A 19,800-nucleotide genomic window follows, 5' to 3' on the forward strand; every position below is an offset into this window, starting at 1 on the left:
GGATAGGATGTTTCTACACTGAACAGTGATCTTAATTCAGCTCTTAAAGGGCACCTACCACCACAAATCTACCTATAAAGGTAGATTGGGTGGTAGGTGGATCATTGGGACGTGAGGATAGCCCTTTTAAGGGCTAATCCTCACGTCCCTGCACTTTTTTGAGAACTTTAATTTGATATTTATTCAAATGTACTTATGTGGCTACCGGGGCGTGGAGTAGCCGCTTATGAGATTACACGAGGCGGCTACTCCACGCCCCGGTAGCCACTTTACTCCTCCTACTCACCCATCTTCGGCGCGCAGCTCCGCGTAGCTGCGCGCCCTCGTCCGGCGAGCCTGCCGTCTGCGCATGCGCAGAAGAGCAGGCCCGCGCCTGTTTCGGAGTTGTGACCGCGCAGGCGCGGGCCTGCTCTTCTGCGCATGCGCAGACGGCAGGCTCGCCGGACGAGGGCGCGCAGCTACGCGGAGCTGCGCGCCGAAGATGGGTGAGTAGGAGGAGTAAAGTGGCTACCGGGGCGTGGAGTAGCCGCCTCGTGTAATCTCATAAGCGGCTACTCCACGCCCCGGTAGCCACATAAGTACATTTGAATAAATATCAAATTAAAGTTCTCAAAAAAGTGCAGGGACGTGAGGATTAGCCCTTAAAAGGGCTATCCTCACGTCCCAATGATCCACCTACCACCCAATCTACCTTTATAGGTAGATTTGTGGTGGTAGGTTCCCTTTAAAGGGGTGTTCCCATTTGAGTAAATACATATTATTGCTTGTGTGATAAAATCTACACCTTCCAGTCCAATCTTCCTATAGACCTTTTGTATTAATTCCTCTTCTCAGTTTCCTTCCAGTAGATAGAAATCTGTCTCTGGTCATGTGATGTCACACAGGTGCACGGCTCATTATATCACAGAGAGTGAGTAATCAGAGATATGTGTTATAATGAGCCGCTGTGGCATCACATGACCAGGGACAGATTTCTATCTACTGGAAGGAAACACAGAACGACAGCAAGCAGAGATCTAGAGAACCATGAGGAATTACAGATATAGGTATATTGGAAAATTGCACAACTTTTCATTACACAAACAATAACATTTATTGGAGGATATGGGATCACTAGAGATGAGCGAGCACTAAAATGCTCGAGTGCTCGTTATTCGAGACGAACTTTTCCAGATGCTCGAGTGCTCGTCTCGAATAACGAGCCCCATTGAAGTCAATGGGAGACTCGAGCATTTTTCAAAGGGACCATGGTTCGGGAATAAAATGTGTTATTTAATTGAAAAAGAATGTCTTCTGATAAGTTAGCAGATGTATGCAAACATCTGCAATCTATTCTTCACTGTTCCGCGCGTATATTATCTCCCGACAAGTTAGCAAATGTGAAGAACAGTGAAGAATAGGATCATTTAAGTGAAAAACACAGTGAAGAATAGATTGCAGATGTTCGGCACATCTGCTTACTTGTCGGGAGATACGCTGTCTCCGTGCCCCGCTGTCTCCGTGCCCCGCTGTCTCCGTGCCCCGCTGTCTCCGTGCCCCGCTGTCTCCGTGCCCCGCTGTCTCCGTGCCCCGCTGTCTCCGTGCCCCGCTGTCTCCGTGCCCCGCTCTCTCCGTGCCCCGCTCTCTCCGTGCCCCGCTCTCTCCGTGCCCCGCTCTCTCCGTGCCCCGCTCTCTCCGTGCCCCGCTCTCTCCGTGCCCCGCTCTCTCCGTGCCCCGCTGTCTCCGTGCCCCGCTGTCTCCGTGCCCCGATGTCTCCGTGCCCCGCTGTCTCCGTGCCCAGCTGTCTCCGTGCCCCGCTCTCTCCGTGCCCCGCTCTCTCCGTGCCCCGCTCTCTCCGTGCCCCGCTCTCTCCGTGCCCCGCTCTCTCCGTGCCCCGCTCTCTCCGTGCCCCGCTCTCTCCGTGCCCCGATGTCTCCGTGCCCCGATGTCTCCGTGCCGCTGCCTGATGTCTCCGTGCCACTCCGTGCCGCTGCCTGATGTCTCCGTGCTGCTGCCCCATGTCTTCGTGCTGCTCCCCGGTGTCTCTGTGCTGCTCCCCGGTGTCTCTGTGCTGCTCCTCGTTGTCTCTGTGCTGCTCACCGTGTTCTGCAATGTGTTCTTCACACATATATATTGTTCTTCACATACTATTTTGTTCGCACCGTTCCGCGCGTATCTTCCGACAAGTAAGCAGATGTGCCGAACATCTGTAATCTATTCTTCACTGTGTTCTTTACTGTGTTTTTCACTTAAATGATCCTGTGTTCACTGTTTTTATTCTATTCTTCATTGTTCTTCACTGTGTTTTTTTAATTAAATGCTCGATCTCGAGCAGGGGAAATACTCGTCCGAGCAACGAGCCGTCTCGAGTACCTTAATGCTCGAACGAGCATCAAGCTCGGACGAGCATGTTCGCTCATCTCTAGGGATCACCCATTTTTAGTTCAATATTACACAGCTGAATGTCTGGTTTAGTTCCAATAGTGTGAGTTGGACAGATACTGACTGTTGCAGTTATTATTGGTTATATTACAAACCCTGTGTGCATAATACTAGACATATCCAGGTAAGACTAAGGATACTGATATAGAAGGATTGTATCTACTGATAGGTCAGTTTGCGAAACTCTTAGTTTGTTAGGAAGCAGTCCTATCCCTATAAACTGGGATCTGTCTATGTAAGTGTATGTGAGAAATCAATCTATCTCAGTATAATACACACACAATCTATATCTATCTATAGTGCACAGGGACCCCTAGTGGACCGTCACAGGATTGCTTTTACTTGATACAGTAAGTATGCTCCCTGGAGCGGGAACATTTTCTTTTGTAACAAAGTTCATGTTTTATTGTGTGATTAATGGGTCCTTTGGAGACCTAAGGGACTTCTGGATCAACTTAAATTGTGAACCCAATCACAAACACAAGGTCCACCCTCTCGACTTACTATATGCAGGTAGGTTATGGATAGAATAAAAGTATTTATGAGAATAAAGGTGCACCGGTAAATATATTCTGAATGATTCTACAATTTTTGCTTGTAATTCCGTCCAATAATTCCGCGTCTGTTGCGTTGCGAGTTGTTTCCGTTTTGCTTGTTTTTTTGTCAGCATCCACAAAATAAAATGGTAGATGGTTACTATTCACCGCCCTGACCCCTTTTGCAGTAATATTCTATCAGTATCTTTTAGAATGGCCATATTTAGTAGAAAATAGGCTTTTCAAATATTCAAATGAGGCTCAGGTGCTCTGCAGAGAACCTCTGGGCTCTGCCATGAAGTAATTAATTCACACCCCCGGACCAAATGGCCCCGCTCCCTCACCAATTCTTGTACAAAACAATCATATCATTCACTGTGCTACTCAGGGGAATGCGTGAGAATTGCATAGAAAGGGGCGATGGCGTCACCCCCTCTCTCTGAACAACCTGAAGGGGGCAGGAATAAATTACTTTGTGTCTGCAGAGCACCGAAGGCTCATTTTACAAAAACTATTTTTCTACTAAGTGCAGCCATTCTAAGGTATACTGAAAGAAGAAGGGGGAATGGACAGGAGGTGAGCAGGTACTGCCGCGCTGTACAATAGGAACGCCGGACCGCGCTCACAGCACTCTGGGGGACTGGAAGGTGGAGAGTGCCGGATGAAGTGTTAATGTAGCGCTAACGTCTTTTTTATGGGTGACAGGTCCTCTTTAAGCTGATCAATTTACCACGGTGTGGGGAAGTTATGACTGCACCAAACAATGAAACAGGGTTGGCAGGTCCAAAAGGGGATGCACACCAGGCCCGGCGCCAGCACCCGGCCAACCTGGGCAAGTGCCGGGGCCCCGGGGTACTGGAAGGGCTCACTCGGGCCCTCGGATCAATTGTACCAGTGTCGCTGTAAGACACTGGTACAATTGATCACCATCCGGATCGATCACGTTTCTGCAGAATCTAAAGCTCACCTGTCCAGGTTCCCACGATGCAGCGCTCCGCAGGGTATGCGACGGGACGGCTCTGAAGCCGGCGCACATGATGACGTTATAGGATCACGTGTGCCGACTTCAGAGCCGGCGCGTACGGGAGGCCCAGGCCGAAGACAGCTGCAGGCGCTGCTCCGGGGGAACCAGGAAAGGTGAATTCTTTTTTCTTTCCCGGATGGGGGAGGGAGGGGGTCAGTGTATCATCAGGGAGAGGGGGGAGGGAGGGGGTCATTGTGTCAGCAGGGGGGGTTCAGTGTGTCCGGAGGGGTTCAGTGTGTCCGCAGGGGGAGGGAGGGGGTCAGTGTGTCCGCAGGTGGGGGTTCAGTGTGTCCGGAGGTGGGGGGGGTCAGTGTGTCCGGAGGTGGGGGGGGTCAGTGTGTCCGCAGGTGGGGGGTCAGTGTGTCCGCAGGTGGAAGGGGGGTAGTCAGTGTGTCCGCAGGGTAGGGGGGGCAGTGTGGCCACTGGAGGGCGGCCCACGGAGGGGCCCACTAAGGCTCTGTCGCCCAGGGGCCCACTAAAACCTGGAGCCGGCCCTGATGCACACAATACAGCAAAAGGCATTATGGGACTTGTAAGAAACTGCCAAAAGATCCTCTGGATTCCTACTTCCAACCTTCTCTGCTCTTGTTTTTACCCAATCTCTAAAACTATGTTGAAACTAAAGGCATTGACTATAATGGGTGCTGCAGAAGGGCACCTATAGAACAACCACTGACTTTTCAGTGTAACAATGCTCCCTGCACTTTGTAATGTGCTTTTCTCGCATAAAGTAAATTAGGGGAGCAAAGCTGCAGTATAAGCTTCTGACATTACTGAAAAGGTGGTGACACAGGGCAACAAAGGGTTAACCCAGCACAGCAGAGCTATGAAAGAGCACAAAGAAGAAATTCAGAAATAAAGAGATTTAATATTAGATATTCGGGACAATTAACAGATGTTTCAGATTATGTGTAAAGAGTTCACATTATTATTTTTAGCAGGCTTAAGCATTACAAAGCCAACAATTCCCCTCATATAAAAAACTCAAAGCCCATTCTTACTGTGGCTCTGAATGGTTTTGAGCTGGTTTTCTAGAATATTTCCTTTTGTTTCATAAACCTTTATCACACTATACCAACAAAATACATCATTGGTTGGTAACTACAAACCAACCACAAACGTCTATTTATTTTCACCAGTTTTTCCATATAAATATGTGGTATAAATACACTTTGTGGTTAGAACTCCTCGCTTTCCGACCAAAACATGTAAATTAGCTGTAAGATTACCATTGTAGAAAACAGAAAATATGTTCCGTATTTTTTGGACTATAAGGCGCACAAAAAATCCTTTGATTTTCTCAGAAATCAAAGGTGTGCCTTATACTCCAGTGCGCCTTATATATGAACCGTACTGACAGACAACAGCTGCCTTGAACTGTACACAGGTCTGCCACCTGCTGGTCATTCATCCTTATAATCAGGTGTGCCTTATAATCCGGTGCGCCTTATATATGATCATAGACGTTTTAGCAGGCATTTATTGATGGTGCGCCTTATAATCTGGTGCGCCTTATAGTCCAAAAAATACTGTATGTAAAAGAGGTAGGAGGCCTGCAAATTATGAATAATGTTTGCAGTAGAAATTAAAAGAAATTATTGCACCCAAAGGAGAAGGGACAAAAGGGTTATGTATTGTTGTAATAAAACGTTTCTTTACAAGTCTTTCTAATAAAATACGTTACCTCTTGATTCAATGGCATTGATACAATTTTTCACAACAGCAAATCCATGTTGGTCTAGCTGAGCACCTAAACAAAAACAAAGTAATTCAGCACGAAGCTTGATATAAAGAAAATAAGAAATCTTCAAATGCATTTCAAAAAACAAAGTTAAAATGAGCTATGTGGGATAATTTTTTCTTAAAGGAAATCTATCATCAAAATCCATCATGGTAAACCAGGGACACTTACTAATAGATCCAGACACCGAGACTGTTATAACAAACTTATATTTGTTAATCCATGGCCTCCTTCCTTCTAAAATCAACTTTTATACTAGTGATCCAGAAAGGCTCTAGGGGGTGCTGCAGCTTCAAAGGCTGTTACACTGCCTTTCCCCCGCCCCGGAGTGAGCCATGTTTGATTTTGATAGTAGATTTCCTTTAATATAGTTCACATACCGTAGTTATTATAAAAATAACAACCATGCTATATTCACCACTCTCTGGAGCTACAGTTCAGCACAGTGTGAGGTGCTGCACATCTGCTACAGCAGCAGTTGCAGGCTGCAGTGGATGCGTGACGTCACTGCTGAGCCTCAGTAAACAGAGGCCAAAAATGGAGAGGAGTGTGTATAGCAGTGAAAATATTTTCACTGTAAAAGTTGTCCTGGTTATGCTCACCTCCCTCTGATCTCGTGATAGATCTGCTAAGACTCAGAAATCTCTGCAATTGAAAAATATAGAAATCAGTTTCAGGGTGCGTTCACACGTCGGATTTACACAGCTTTAACAAAGTGGTTTTATTGTGTAAAGTAAAATGTCAATATTGTGTTTATGTAAATGCAACAGTATTGTGGTGTAAATGCATTGTTAACATACTGTTAACATAGTGTAAACACAACTGAATTGTATTTACAATGTGTTAACAAACCCGAGATGATATTACACACTCCTACTGGGGAATGATATTAAAAAGTGACCTGATCACATTATCTGATCAGCATAAGACGCTTTATTCCTTGGGTTAGGATACAGTATATCAAAGTCTAAAATGTGGTGGGCATCGGAGCACCCAATGAAAATGGAGCAGAAGTGATCCTTCATGGAAACCACTTCACTGACTTGGTGGCACAGACTGGACTCAGTACTACAGCCTTATCTACATGGAGAAACCAGAACTATCATCTGTGAATGGGAATATACTGTATACTATAAATAACAGAATTGTCTTACTGATTCTTTTCCCCCTAGTACTTCCATCCAGAGAAGACGATCTTCTTCTGAAGATGCTTGCATGGTGATCAGAAGTCCAGGCCTGGGTGAAGAAGGTTTTTAAATGTAATTATAAAAATGACAGCTATCATCCATACTTTTTTTTTCGATTAAAATCGGATGTTGATAAATATTTTTTTATCCAATCGTTTTTACTTTCTATTTGAAGATTTTGTGTTCTATTTTCCTTATGTGATTTTTATCGGCCAAGCATTTCGCACTTGGCCAATCTTTGGGGGCATTTCAGACAACCCCTTTAATGTACTTGTGTTCACTGTATGTCTTTTAGGACATGCCCCACAGATACGCCGTAAAACTTATTTGGTAAAATTTATAAAATGTTTTTGTTGTCCATGTCCTCCTTAGAGGAGCATTTCCCCCTCTCTCTGGGTGCTGCAGTGACTCCAAATAAGGCATATGGAAGGGGGAGGGAGGTGCTGAAGGATCAGGGGGAGGGGGGAGACAGTAACAGCCTGTAAAGTTGCAGCACAGAGGGGCTCTGGTAACACCCGCAGGAGCCCTCAGGCCAGTTAGCATATTTTAAATCTTGTATTTAGAAGGAATAAGCCCATCATGCTTTATGATTTCCTTTAAGGGTACAAACAAATGAATGTTTATCTTACCTCTCTGAAGCTTCCACATCAAAGCAGAATCTCCTGTCTATAGTGTCTGTGTTACGTTTTAAACAGTACTTGAGAGTGAAATTTTCTCCTTCACCCTAAGCACAAAAAAAAAGAAAAAAAAATTAAAAAAGAAAAGATCTGCAATGGACATTTGCAAGTAATAAAATGAATGAAAGCAGGCGACAGCTGTGGTAGACAGTGGGTAGTGGTGGTACTGGGGCAGGGTTTGTACTTTAATGAGTTTTAAAGGGATTCTAGCAGCACTCAAGACCATACAAAGCTGCACAGTGTTTTTCCCTGAAGATCAGTGTGACCATACTGTTTAGTAAGTGTAAGTATTCCAGGATTCCTATTCCCAGATAGTAGCTGTACTAGAATCACTAGAGTGCAATGGTGTGGGAAATCTATATACTGAACACAGGACAGCCTCTCCCCTCTGCTTTAAGAACTGTACCAGTCTTCTGGGTAGTTATCACAGCACAACAACCACCACAGTTTAAGGACACTATACATAGTGCTCCAAGTACAGCTACATTACTGGAACAGTCATCTGCTGCACCAGATTTATCACATTGTCTGATGCTGTATGATATTAGACTCTCGTTGTACTTAGCCACTGTCATAAGTTTGTAAAGTTTATGCCAGAAAATTGTGCCGTAATTCAGACACTTTAGCAAAATGTTTACAGCATAGACTTTTTCCGGTGAAGCCCCTTTTGTGGTACTATTCATAAGTGTCTAAAAAGTCTGAAACCCTAGATAAGTGTTGTGCTAGGCATTTCAGGTGCAAATGATAACAGAATTTAGTTTAAAACATATTGATAACTCAGCTCAATTATTGTAAACTTATTTGATCTCAAATTTCATTCCCCTCCTCGCTCTTTCCATTAAATTCTCAGATTGGTCTTTGCATTATACTCACTATTTTCCCTCCTGATCGATGCTCATAGGGAAACATGGAGAATGTTTTGGTTTCCTTCTTATACATGCAGTAGTGCTTTACCCAGCTGGAACCAAATGGAGCAGGTCCTGTATTAGGGAATCAATACAATCACAAATGACTCATTGAATGTTGGGAAGGGAACAGATTTACTATGGGAGACACTTTATATAACAACAGAGAATAGGGGATTTATATTGTGATTTGGGATAACATTCTAAAATTTGGAGGGGTGTATTATTGGCTACTTGGGTGAGCCTGCGCTGGTTGTAGAGCTTACGTTTCTCCTGCACATAAAGGTAGCCTTCCATTGTGAAAGGGCCGGCCCGCTTGTGCTCCTGCGGGCTTTTTCTGATCTTCCTCATCAGCTCTTCTACCTCTGATCGAGTTCCTTCAAAACGATTTCTAGTCTGAAATGGGAGATGCAGAGAATCACGGCAAGTTCAACCATCATATTGCAGATAAACACACTTTACAAGAAAAAAATAATTCACCCAGAAATAACCTTTTAGAGATGATAATTAATGCAAACCACCCAGATATAGAAGGTAGCAGACTTCCAATGTCTTAGCCTCTTAGGTTGCTCAAGGAACAAATACGCTAATTTTAGAAAATTTATATACAAATCTGCCCCCCCCCCCCAAAAAAAAGAAAATCTTTACATTTCAGCTAACTTGTAGTCAGTCCCTTTATCAGCAACTATTATCAGGAATCATGACATGATGCAGAAAAAACTGCAAACCAGCTGATCTATACCATAAGGAACAGAATCCCAAATGTCATGGCCGTTAAATGGGTATTCCGGGAATATGAACTTCTGATACAAAAACACATGATGATATAAATATATTAATATAACAACAATCAATGTCATTAGTCACAAAATGAAGCTTAAATAATTAGATTTTATGATTCACAAAATTTTATGGCCTCTCTAAAGTATGTGGAGTTATCACCAAGATGGCCGCCACTGGAAACTACAAGTCCCATGATCTTTTAGTTTTCAGCAATTACTCCTCCCTCTTATGCTCTGCTCCCAGTGATGATGGAACAGACCGTCCTGCTGTGTTACCATAGTAATAATGTGTCACTACCATTACTGGACATTATCTCACTGAGATGACGTCTCACCACAACACTGGCCATACTGTATGCACTGCAACCAACCCACTACAGCCAAACGTAGTGATGATCACATGTCCTGCCACAGGCATATGCAGGACATGTGACGTGGACATGTAACCAGCGGCCATCTGCTGTCCTGTGTCTGCTCTGCGAGTAGGAAATCAACAGACTGATTTAGGGCCAGTAGCATTTTGATACTACATTATAGTGTAATGTCTACAGCATTTTCTGCTTAGGGGAGCAAATTTTTAAATAACAATTAATTACATATTAGCTTACATTTTAATGAACCATTTGTATATGAATTATACTGATTCCTGGAATACCCCTTTAAGTTTCTGCACAATGTTGCACTTTAAGGGCAAACTTACCCTAAGGCTACATTCACACGAACGACTGGGGGACGTATATACGGCCGACGTTTATATTTCGTATATACTTCCCCCATACACTTCTATGGCCTCACGGCTCTGTACGAGAGCGGTGTGTTGCAGCACAAGTGTGGGACCGTACCATTCCATAGCCTGTAGAAAGAAAGGACATGTTCTATCTCTCTATGGAATACGGTGCCAGGCCCTATGTAGCTCTTTGTAGAGGGGCGGGGGCTCCTCTCCCCGGCGCCGATGTATGCCCGCCATACCACACATCGTGTGAATGCAGCCTAAGGAGAATAGTTTCTTCCTTAACATACACGTATTTCCATCACAGAATGAGATTCAAACTTTTTGCAATAATGCAAAGCCTCCTCTAGGTGGCAGTATGTTACTATGCATTTCCCAGCAACCTCACAGTGTATATGAAAAAAGGGAGTTAAAATAACCGTAAAAATTTGATTTCATATAATAAACATTTACCGGTCTCTAGCTGAATATATAACATCCGAGAAAGCACATTATACTTCTGTTACTCTTATACTTTTTACTAACCCTTGTGCAAGCTTTACACTTCAAATAAGTAAAAATGAAGATAATGGTATTCATCCAAAAATATGACTCATACGTGCCAAAAAAAAAAAAAAAACCCTACACAACACTCACATTCTGAATGTTAATTTGCAGCTCCAGCTTGTAATGGTTAAAATCTTTAGCAAGTTCATATCCCTGGTGATAGAAGGTAAAAATTCCTTGGAAGAAGGCCAGCATCTATAAGAAATAAATCAATCGAGTTTTAGAAGGTCCAGAAAAAACAAAGAAAGTGCAAGAAAACCTCCACTTTAGGTAATTAAAAAAAAAACAGCTTCAAATCAGTTATTTGTTAAAATGTTCACATGTCGATAAGCAGAGGCTCCTTGTACTGAATGGGGGGGACTTGTGGCGCATCGAGCAACATTCGTCATACTCCCCCACGGTGCGCCAGATATAGTAAGAGGCTTGTGACTCTTTGTATATTAGGCGCATGCTTGATCGTGCACCCGGTGAATTCTATACCAGTTACTGCATGCACCAGAATCCTGTTGCAACTTAAAGCAAATGCCACAGCTCACTTGATGACTTTACTTGGATAATTTTTCACTATTGATTGCAGCTAATTGGCAAGTTATTTTTTGCTCATTAATATACACTCTGCACCGAATCATGACAGAAAAAAAACCCTGAAATACAGATATTTTTGCTCATTTATTAAGCAAGAAAAACTGAACTATCACAGTCATAAGTATTCAGCCTTTGCAGCGACACTCATATTTAACCCACATGCCTAAATTTCCTTCTGATCTGCCTCAAGATGGATCTACTTCTTCATTTGAGTCCAGCTGTGTTTAATTAAACTGATTGGACTTGATTAGTAAAGGCAGTCACCACAGTGCATGTCTAAGGGGTCTAAGGGACTGCCCAAGGAGCCCAGAAACAGAAGGTTACAAAAGAATTTCTGCAGCACTCAAGGTCCCTAAGAGCCCAGTGGCTCCAAGATCCCAAAGAAAGAAAACCAAAAGCAAAGATCCCTAATTCCAGGTGTGAAAACCTTGTTGCATTCCCAAGACGACTCATGGCTGCACTAGCTCAAAAGGTGCTCTTCTACTCAATACTGATCAAAGAGCCTGAATACTTATGACCATGTGATATTTTTCAGTGAAAATGATTATTCTTGTTTAATAAATTAGCAAAAATAACTACATTTCAGTTGGGGTGCAGTGTGTACATTAATTAGCAAAAAGCACTTTTTTGATCTTAACAATTGGCTGCAATGAAACAAAGAGTGAAACATTTTTAATAGTCTGAATACTTTTCTTACCCGCTGTTTTATCAAAAAATGCAAAAAACTGACCAATTATGGCAATAAACAAACCAAGAGCAAAAACCGGTGTGTCACACGGCAAAGTACAAGAAATAAACAATCTTTATTGGATTACCACATATGAAAAACAAGACATACCCACAATTAAAATCAATTAAAACGTACAAAGTACATACAAAACTGCCACATTGGTTACACAGGTAAGTATACACCAACCACCCCCCTCACATGTTAAATGTAGTATTCCTGAGGATAACTAGTAAACACCCGACTGTGTGCTAGCTAGTCCCATCAGAGGACCAAAGAGTAAGACAAGTTAAAGTGCATGGTATGCAAAGGTAACTGCATTCTACATAAGGCCTAAATACTTTACGCTGCACATGGAACTGGTAATGTTCCAATAGGTGGAGTTGCTGAGTGAGGTCTCGGAATGAGGTGGGGGGGGGGAAAGGAGGGCTCCCCACGCGTTTCGTCTCCTGCTAGGAGACTTCCTCAGGGGTGACTTCTACCCCTGAGGAAGTCTCCTAGCAGGAGACGAAACGCGTGGGGAGCCCTCCTTTCCCCCCCCCCACCTCATTCCGAGACCTCACTCAGCAACTCCACCTATTGGAACATTACCAGTTCCATGTGCAGCGTAAAGTATTTAGGCCTTATGTAGAATGCAGTTACCTTTGCATACCATGCACTTTAACTTGTCTTACTCTTTGGTCCTCTGATGGGACTAGCTAGCACACAGTCGGGTGTTTACTAGTTATCCTCAGGAATACTACATTTAACATGTGAGGGGGGTGGTTGGTGTATACTTACCTGTGTAACCAATGTGGCAGTTTTGTATGTACTTTGTACGTTTTAATTGATTTTAATTGTGGGTATGTCTTGTTTTTCATATGTGGTAATCCAATAAAGATTGTTTATTTCTTGTACTTTGCCGTGTGACACACCGGTTTTTGCTCTTGGTTTGTATATTCATACTTATGGTGTGTCGGCAGTGGTGTGATTTGACTAGGCTGTGCTAGGTCATCCTTGCTTGTCAATTATGGCAATAACATAACAGACACCAATAACACAACCGTGCGCTGTGGGGCTGCCAGCAGTCAGACCCTGACCAATCAGCATGTTATCCTTTGGATAGAGAATAACTTTCATAGTAAGGACATTCCATTTAAGGTCTTGCAAGAATATAACCAAAAAAAAAAAAAAATTAATAAAATAAACAAACAAACAATTCAGTACTATTCAGTAGTAATTTCTACCATTTATTTTTTTTTTGTCGATTTAAGAATACTTTTAGAAAACCCTTTTAAAGCCAATAATGTACCGTATATTTCTGCCAGCAAATCATATCAAAAAAGTTCTAAGTACAGAATGACAGAGACCATGTATGCGCTGGATACCAAATGTCCTCACTTACAGGTTCCACAAATTCAAATTTTTTCCGCTCCTGGATTTCCTGCAGTTTACATACATATTCGAGTGACAGCTCGTAAAAATGCTGCCGATTCTGCTCCACTTGGACATCTGCCTAAACGAAAGAGAAGGAAAACAGCTGCTTAGATCTGCAGAATGACTGCACTGTACATTTCATGCCATACCCTTTAAGGAATAGATCTCTGCACTCTTTGTAAAGAAAGTCACAAGCTTTGAGTCCTGTATAAACATTTCCTATCGCTAAGGACCTATAAGACTATATATGGATTTTTACACTTCATAAATATCAGTACAGACATATATTATGGGACAGGCCAGAGAAAGAAAACTCCCAACACTAGTACTGGACTACAAAAATTGTTATTACATTCTATAGTGAAATTCTTAAAATTCCTAACATCTGACAATAAACCACTCACCGGGTATTACAATATAACGTCAACTTAATAAATCCATAACCAAAGAGAATTCTTACAACAGCAACACATTCTGAACCATTTTCCTATAGATTATGCATCATTACAGGGGAGACTCCCAAATACATTCCTATAGTCTTCTGACTAGCCATAATTTGTGATAATATGGAACTGTATACGGTGCCTTCAAGTAATAAGATTCTACAGACTAAGGCTACATTCACACGACTATGTGCTTGCCGTACCGTAGCAAAGCGGGTAAACGTCTTCGCCCGGGAGAGGAGGCTGCTCACCCCCACCCCTCTCCATAGCGATGTATGGCGCACGCCGCCGTATTCCAAGGAAAGATAGGACATGACCGCTCCCATACGGCGCTGTGCGTCCATCGGTGTATATACGCCGAACGTGTATATATACGTCCCCCATACGGCAGTGTAAAAGTAGCCTTAAATAAGACTATGAAATATTTGTAGTCGACAATACAACAGTTGTCTCCGAAGGACATCTAAATTGTCATAAAGTGGGAGCCGTCCCAATGGAATTGGCACAGAAGATGTCTTGGATAGGTGGGTGTCTAAGATGTCTTAGCCTACCGGGTTGCAGGCAATGTTGGGCTGTTCCCCAGTACCAAGGGATCCTCCCCCAGCCGACACTCCCCCACCACGCCCCTGTCACCGGGGACCTGTAAGAGTAGCCGGCAGCCGCGCATTTCATATTGTGCAATTGCTGACGGCTCTCCATGATGCACCCATGCCACACTGACAGTGGCCGTGCCGTGCTTTTTTACAGAGCCGCTATAAACTGTTTAATTTTTTATATTCCAACCCCCCTTCGGCACACCACGATATGTGCTTGGCGCACCATGCGCTCAGCCGTGTGTGCGCCTTATTATGAGGTGCCGGAGAGCCGGTGATGTCACCGAGCTCTCGGCACACTTGCGCCTGCGCAACTTCAAATTTTTATCCTGGGCGGCTTTGCACGGTCGCACGCATAGTGCACCGAGCACATATTGTGGTGCGCTGAATATAAAGAATAAAACTGTTTTAAACGGACTACAGCGGTTTCTGCAAATAGTGAAGATATGCCCCGGCATCAGCTCACCCTGAGCTGGTGCACGGTATTTGTGGGTTATAAGTGCCATTTTAAAGTGGTAGGTTTCCTTTAAGTACAAACCTACAAAGCCTATTTGTACGTAAACCAGGGACTGCCTGTACAGGATTATATCATTATTACATAGTTAAAAAGCAGAGTTAATTCTGAAAAGACTTCTAATGGAAATAATATATGTCCTAACAACCCTGTCCATCATCAACAGCTCTGTCCGTTTTAGGTGGCATGCCCACCTAACCATGCCAATTCCTGGCCATGATAAAGCAGACGATTTCTGGTTTTCATGATCGATATGGATCAATTTAGCATCTGTCTTGAATCCACTTGTTCCTTTTTAAAGGGCAAGTGTATGACCGCCATAGTGCATTGGGCATGTCACTGTATCGTGGCCAGAAAAAAGATAGAGAATGCTCTATCTTAAGCTGTGTGTATGGCACAGCTGCACGGCTGCCGATGGAGAGGGGAGGGGTGAGGAGCGCTCATCCCTCCCCTACTCCAGTCGACCACATGCTACACCTGTATCCCGTCAGGGCGTAGCATATGCATTCATGAAAGGGGCTTATAGAGTCAAGAATTATTCTAAGATGAGGTAGTTTCATGTAAAGTTACAATATTATACACATGATTCACTTCTCATTTATTTTTTATTTTTTGCTTCCCGCTTCAGTATGAGGGAGTAAAGCAGAAAGAATTCGTAATGCTGAGAGAGATAGTGGACGTCTCTTTTCTCTGGTGAGATGACCTTGTCAGAGAGGCCAGAAACACATCCTTTGCTCATTTTCTCATACATTCCTCCTAAGCAGACCCCTTAGGAAAAAACTGAGTTGTTTGAAAATAATCCCTCGAGGGAATAAGAGACGGCCAAGAAAAACAGTGTGTTTTCAGCATCTCAACTCATAAGATAACTATCTTCCAATAATAGAGCGGCGTGTGGACAGCAAAGCTTATCCATAACCTGTTACCTATGGACTATACATACAGGATCAGCTACATTTACTTCTCCATTACGTTAGGTTTACCCACTGCTGCCCTGTAGAGCATTTACACATTGCTATACAAACTCCAAGGAAGGAAAAGCACATGAGGCCTGTCGATAATCAACCTGCATCTGACCTGACAGCTTCCTCCAGGCGCCGCCTGACCACATGATGTTGGGCTGAATCGCCTGGAATCACAACTTTTGTTCATGAAACCCTTGGGAATACACCCAAAGTTATTACTTACCTGTCATAGCGCAGTCATACCATAGTTTTTGTGACAGCTTGCCCACAGCTAAATGTGCGCTTGCCCACTTCAAAGATGTCTGCCGTCCCACCTGGTAGTTCTCGCAATAGCAGGTCCGATCCCTGAGAGTTTGACAAAGCCATGTGACATGGTGGATCGCAGCTGAGCTGATCACAGCCCTGCTTAGCGATCACACTGCCTTGGCCTGTCACCTCAGGATCTCCTCTACCTTGGTAAGGATGAGCCTCCGTTTGTTGTTGGCGCAGTAAGTTGTACTCCGGCACTGAGCGCGCTTCTCTTTATTTACTTTTTTTGATTTGCTGTGCAGTGTCATGTTGCTTAGCAACGGGTTAAGGACATGTGTTAACATGATGTTTACACACTGTGGCTAGACGGCGTGCGGGGGAATATTTGTATACTTGATACTGTGTTATGATCATATGATGTAATAATATTGCACATTGATATGCTATATATACCTTTTATATGTTTTCTGAGCATGATTCAACAACTCATTATCACACCACCTGTTTTTGTAATCATGATGTCACATCCTGCGGGGGATTTAAACCCGCCCTGTATCACTGTCTCACTATGCTTGAGAATGGCTGCATAGAGTCAGCCGAAACGTAGCTCTTACCACTGGTGGAATAAGCATTCACTATTTATCTTGGAGTGCTGCTTCCTTCCTTGGAGTTTGTATGCATATGGAATCCTGAGTCAGTTCCTTGAAGCCTGCACCCACATTGGATTTAATCCTGTTATCCACAGTGCTGCTCCTTCTACCTATTTATTTTACACATTGCTATAGGTATACAAATTATACATGGTGAAGGTCACCATGTCATTTAGGTCCGATAGCTTTCTATACATGCTGTATACTGCATCAAAGCTCATAATAACATTATTTTCAGCCCTCCACTGGTATGCCTGTGGGATAGTGCCTATATTCAGATATCTTCAAGGGATTGTCTAGTAGCTTTTCACCATGAAGCCAGGGCCCTGGGTCTCCATTAGATGCATCCTATACAATTAGGAGTCTTGCTAGTCTAGAAATACAACTAAGAGCATAGCAGCACATAAACAGTCAGAACGTGTTAGAACTACATATATCTGCAGGGCATCCATACCTCTTGTAACTGCGGCTCTTTCTTCTTGGATGACATATTTAGGTGTTTATCTAGATTGCTGTAGTTCTTGTCAGTTTCTTTATCAAATTTCTTCTTCTCTTCCTGTTTAAAAAAAAAAAAAAAAAAATGTAAAAAATGTATGTTTGTGTGTATGTATATATGTGTATATGTATGTATGTCTGCATCGATGCGTTTACAATCCCCAAATTTTCTCTGTGACATCATACGGAACATCATACGTTTTGAGATGAAATTTTTACCCCAGGCTTTCCAAAATCCACTTATTAACCAGCATCTACAGGAGCCATTGTCTGCTACTGCTGTGGCAGTTAGCAACCAATCACAGCTCAGCTTCAATTTTATAATATGAGTTCTGAGCTTTAATTGGTTACTATAGAAAGATGATAGATAGATATAAATAGATTTACAGAAAAATAGACAGATAGATATATCTCTCTCTCTATATATATCTCTCTCCCTCTAGGTACCCCCTACCCCCATGTAGGTTTCTGATTACATGAAATCACAGCAGGCTCCACAGATTTTTCCTCCTCTCCATCCTATGGAGGCTGCTGTGATTTCATGTCATTAGATACATACAGTACAGTATGGGTACAGTTTGCTAATGTGAGGAGGCTAAAGGACCTGAGATGATGTCACTCTGGTCACATGACATGAATGTAACACAAGGCAGAGGTGTCAATCAACATAAGGGGGCTTGGTTTACTGGCATCCCAGGAGAGAGAAGAGTCAGAACCAGCAGACATAAGTCAGGAAAACTAATTTGCATATCAGAAAAAAAACACTGTAATTAAGGTACAGTACCCCACTGGCAACTAATTTTAGGTGATATGAGGTGGATTTGTAACCCTTTATCAGCAGGCACGGTTAAGTCAGGGTGGTAAAATTTTGGTGACTGGTCTTCTCTAAAAACCACAACCTTTTTTTAACCGTATTTTGGATCCTTCTTATAGTTTTTATATGCATTAAAAAACGTAATACTACCAGCATTCTACATAACTTGAATTAATATAGTTTGAGGAAAAAAATGCAATTGTGCCCTCAAAGGCACATGCCGGGTGCGGGTGCATAGAGAGGGCTCACTGATCGTGTGTGTTTACCTGCTGATCACCGCCGGCTTCAAAAAGATGGCAGCACAAGAGACCCGGGGGAGAAGAGGACAGTGCCGTAGGGGAGCACTAATTTTTTTTTATATACTCAAGCATAAGCTGAGGGGCTTTTCCATCACAAAGATTGTGCTGAAAAACTCGGCTTCTACTCGAGTATATACAGTATATTGGAAAAGTGTATAACTTTTCATTAAACAAACAATATGAATTTTTTGCTGAAATTGGACAACCCATTTAAAGCCCCATATACTGTCATAGTATAGTATAGCATCATATGGTAAAATCAGTCAGCAACCAAGGGTTGAAGAACCCCAAAATGTCTGGGGAAAAAAAAAAAAAAAAAAAAAAAAAAGGTAAAAAATATTATTTTCTTTTTAAACTAAAAATTCTAAATCCCCCCCTTCCCTAGATTGTGGATAGTTTGGGTCGTGTGAATGTGACTTTAGAGAGGAACCTACGGGAAAGACACTAGAAAAAATGAAGCTTAAAATTCATTCAGTTGTTTGCATGGCACAAAGAAAGGTATACATCAGCAAAGTCAGCAGAGGAATATAAAGTCAATTTTCAGGAAAATATAAATTTACGGAATGAGCCAGGACAATTCCAGCCAGTGAAAATATTGTGTTATAATGTTGTTAAGCTAATTCTGTTTTATAACATTACACCCTCAACGCTACAACCAGCTGTCTACACTGTGCCACAGGGTGCGGGTGATGGACAGGACTGCCCCACTGGCAGAACAAGGCTCCATTCACATGGACAATTTTATGGATATCTACTGAAAATCTCAGGCATGTGTGTAGCAATGATTCCCCAAGAAAGTTCCTAAAATGGAAAGCATGTGGATGAGGACACACAGTCCAGAATTATAAACAATTGCCTCAATTATCCTATAAACTAAATAATTACTTGCCACACAATACGTAAAATTAGGCTGGAGCTTATGAAATTCTTAAAGGGGTTGTCCAGTCACAACCATGTTATCCCCTACCCACAGTGCTGCGACTCACAATAATGAAGGTGCATTTTAGCCCAAATGAATGGAGCAGCAGGTCGGACATGCACACTGCCGATCAATTCACTTTCTATGTAACTGACCGGGATAGAGTATAGCACTCAGCCATCTCTGCAGCGCCATAGAAAAGAAAATATTAGCAGGGCGCATGTACCACTGGATGGTCTGTTCATTTGGGATACAACAGATCCCTGTTCCTTGATCCTAGGGGGGGTCCCACAATGATCAACATGTTATCCCCTGACCTGTGGATTGATTTTTTTCCATGCTTGTCTGGACAACCCCTTTAAGGGGCATATGCGTGAACCATAAAACACGTGTGCATAAAGGCATATCAATATTATCGGTATCAGTCCTCTGATGACCGCAGTTTGTTACCATTTTCTTTGTCTGATTTGCGCTTACAATTACATACCAGGGAACTGTATTCCATTAGTTACTATGTTTCTACATTTCCATGAGGAATAACAGAACAACTACAACAAAAAACGTTCTAAGAAAAGATGTTCCAGA

The 19,800-nt window shown here is 42.8% G+C and overlaps 1 protein-coding gene across 1 annotated transcript in view; it reads right to left on the minus strand.

Annotated features, from left to right (window-relative positions):
• Positions 1-19,800, minus strand: part of ARHGAP10 (Rho GTPase activating protein 10) — a 127,740-nt gene that overhangs the window by 64,924 nt on the left and 43,016 nt on the right. The window contains exons 5-13 of the mRNA XM_072121628.1: positions 17,143-17,244; positions 13,246-13,356; positions 10,640-10,744; positions 8,758-8,887; positions 8,460-8,566; positions 7,539-7,633; positions 6,877-6,958; positions 6,325-6,367; positions 5,666-5,731 (exon numbers count right to left, since the gene is read on the minus strand). Of these exons, the coding sequence (XP_071977729.1) occupies positions 5,666-5,731; positions 6,325-6,367; positions 6,877-6,958; positions 7,539-7,633; positions 8,460-8,566; positions 8,758-8,887; positions 10,640-10,744; positions 13,246-13,356; positions 17,143-17,244 (841 nt within the window). The remainder of the gene's footprint in view (positions 1-5,665; positions 5,732-6,324; positions 6,368-6,876; positions 6,959-7,538; positions 7,634-8,459; positions 8,567-8,757; positions 8,888-10,639; positions 10,745-13,245; positions 13,357-17,142; positions 17,245-19,800) is intronic.

Source organism: Engystomops pustulosus, chromosome 1 (genome assembly GCF_040894005.1).
Source record: "Engystomops pustulosus chromosome 1, aEngPut4.maternal, whole genome shotgun sequence".
Lineage (NCBI taxonomy): Eukaryota > Metazoa > Chordata > Amphibia > Anura > Leptodactylidae > Engystomops > Engystomops pustulosus.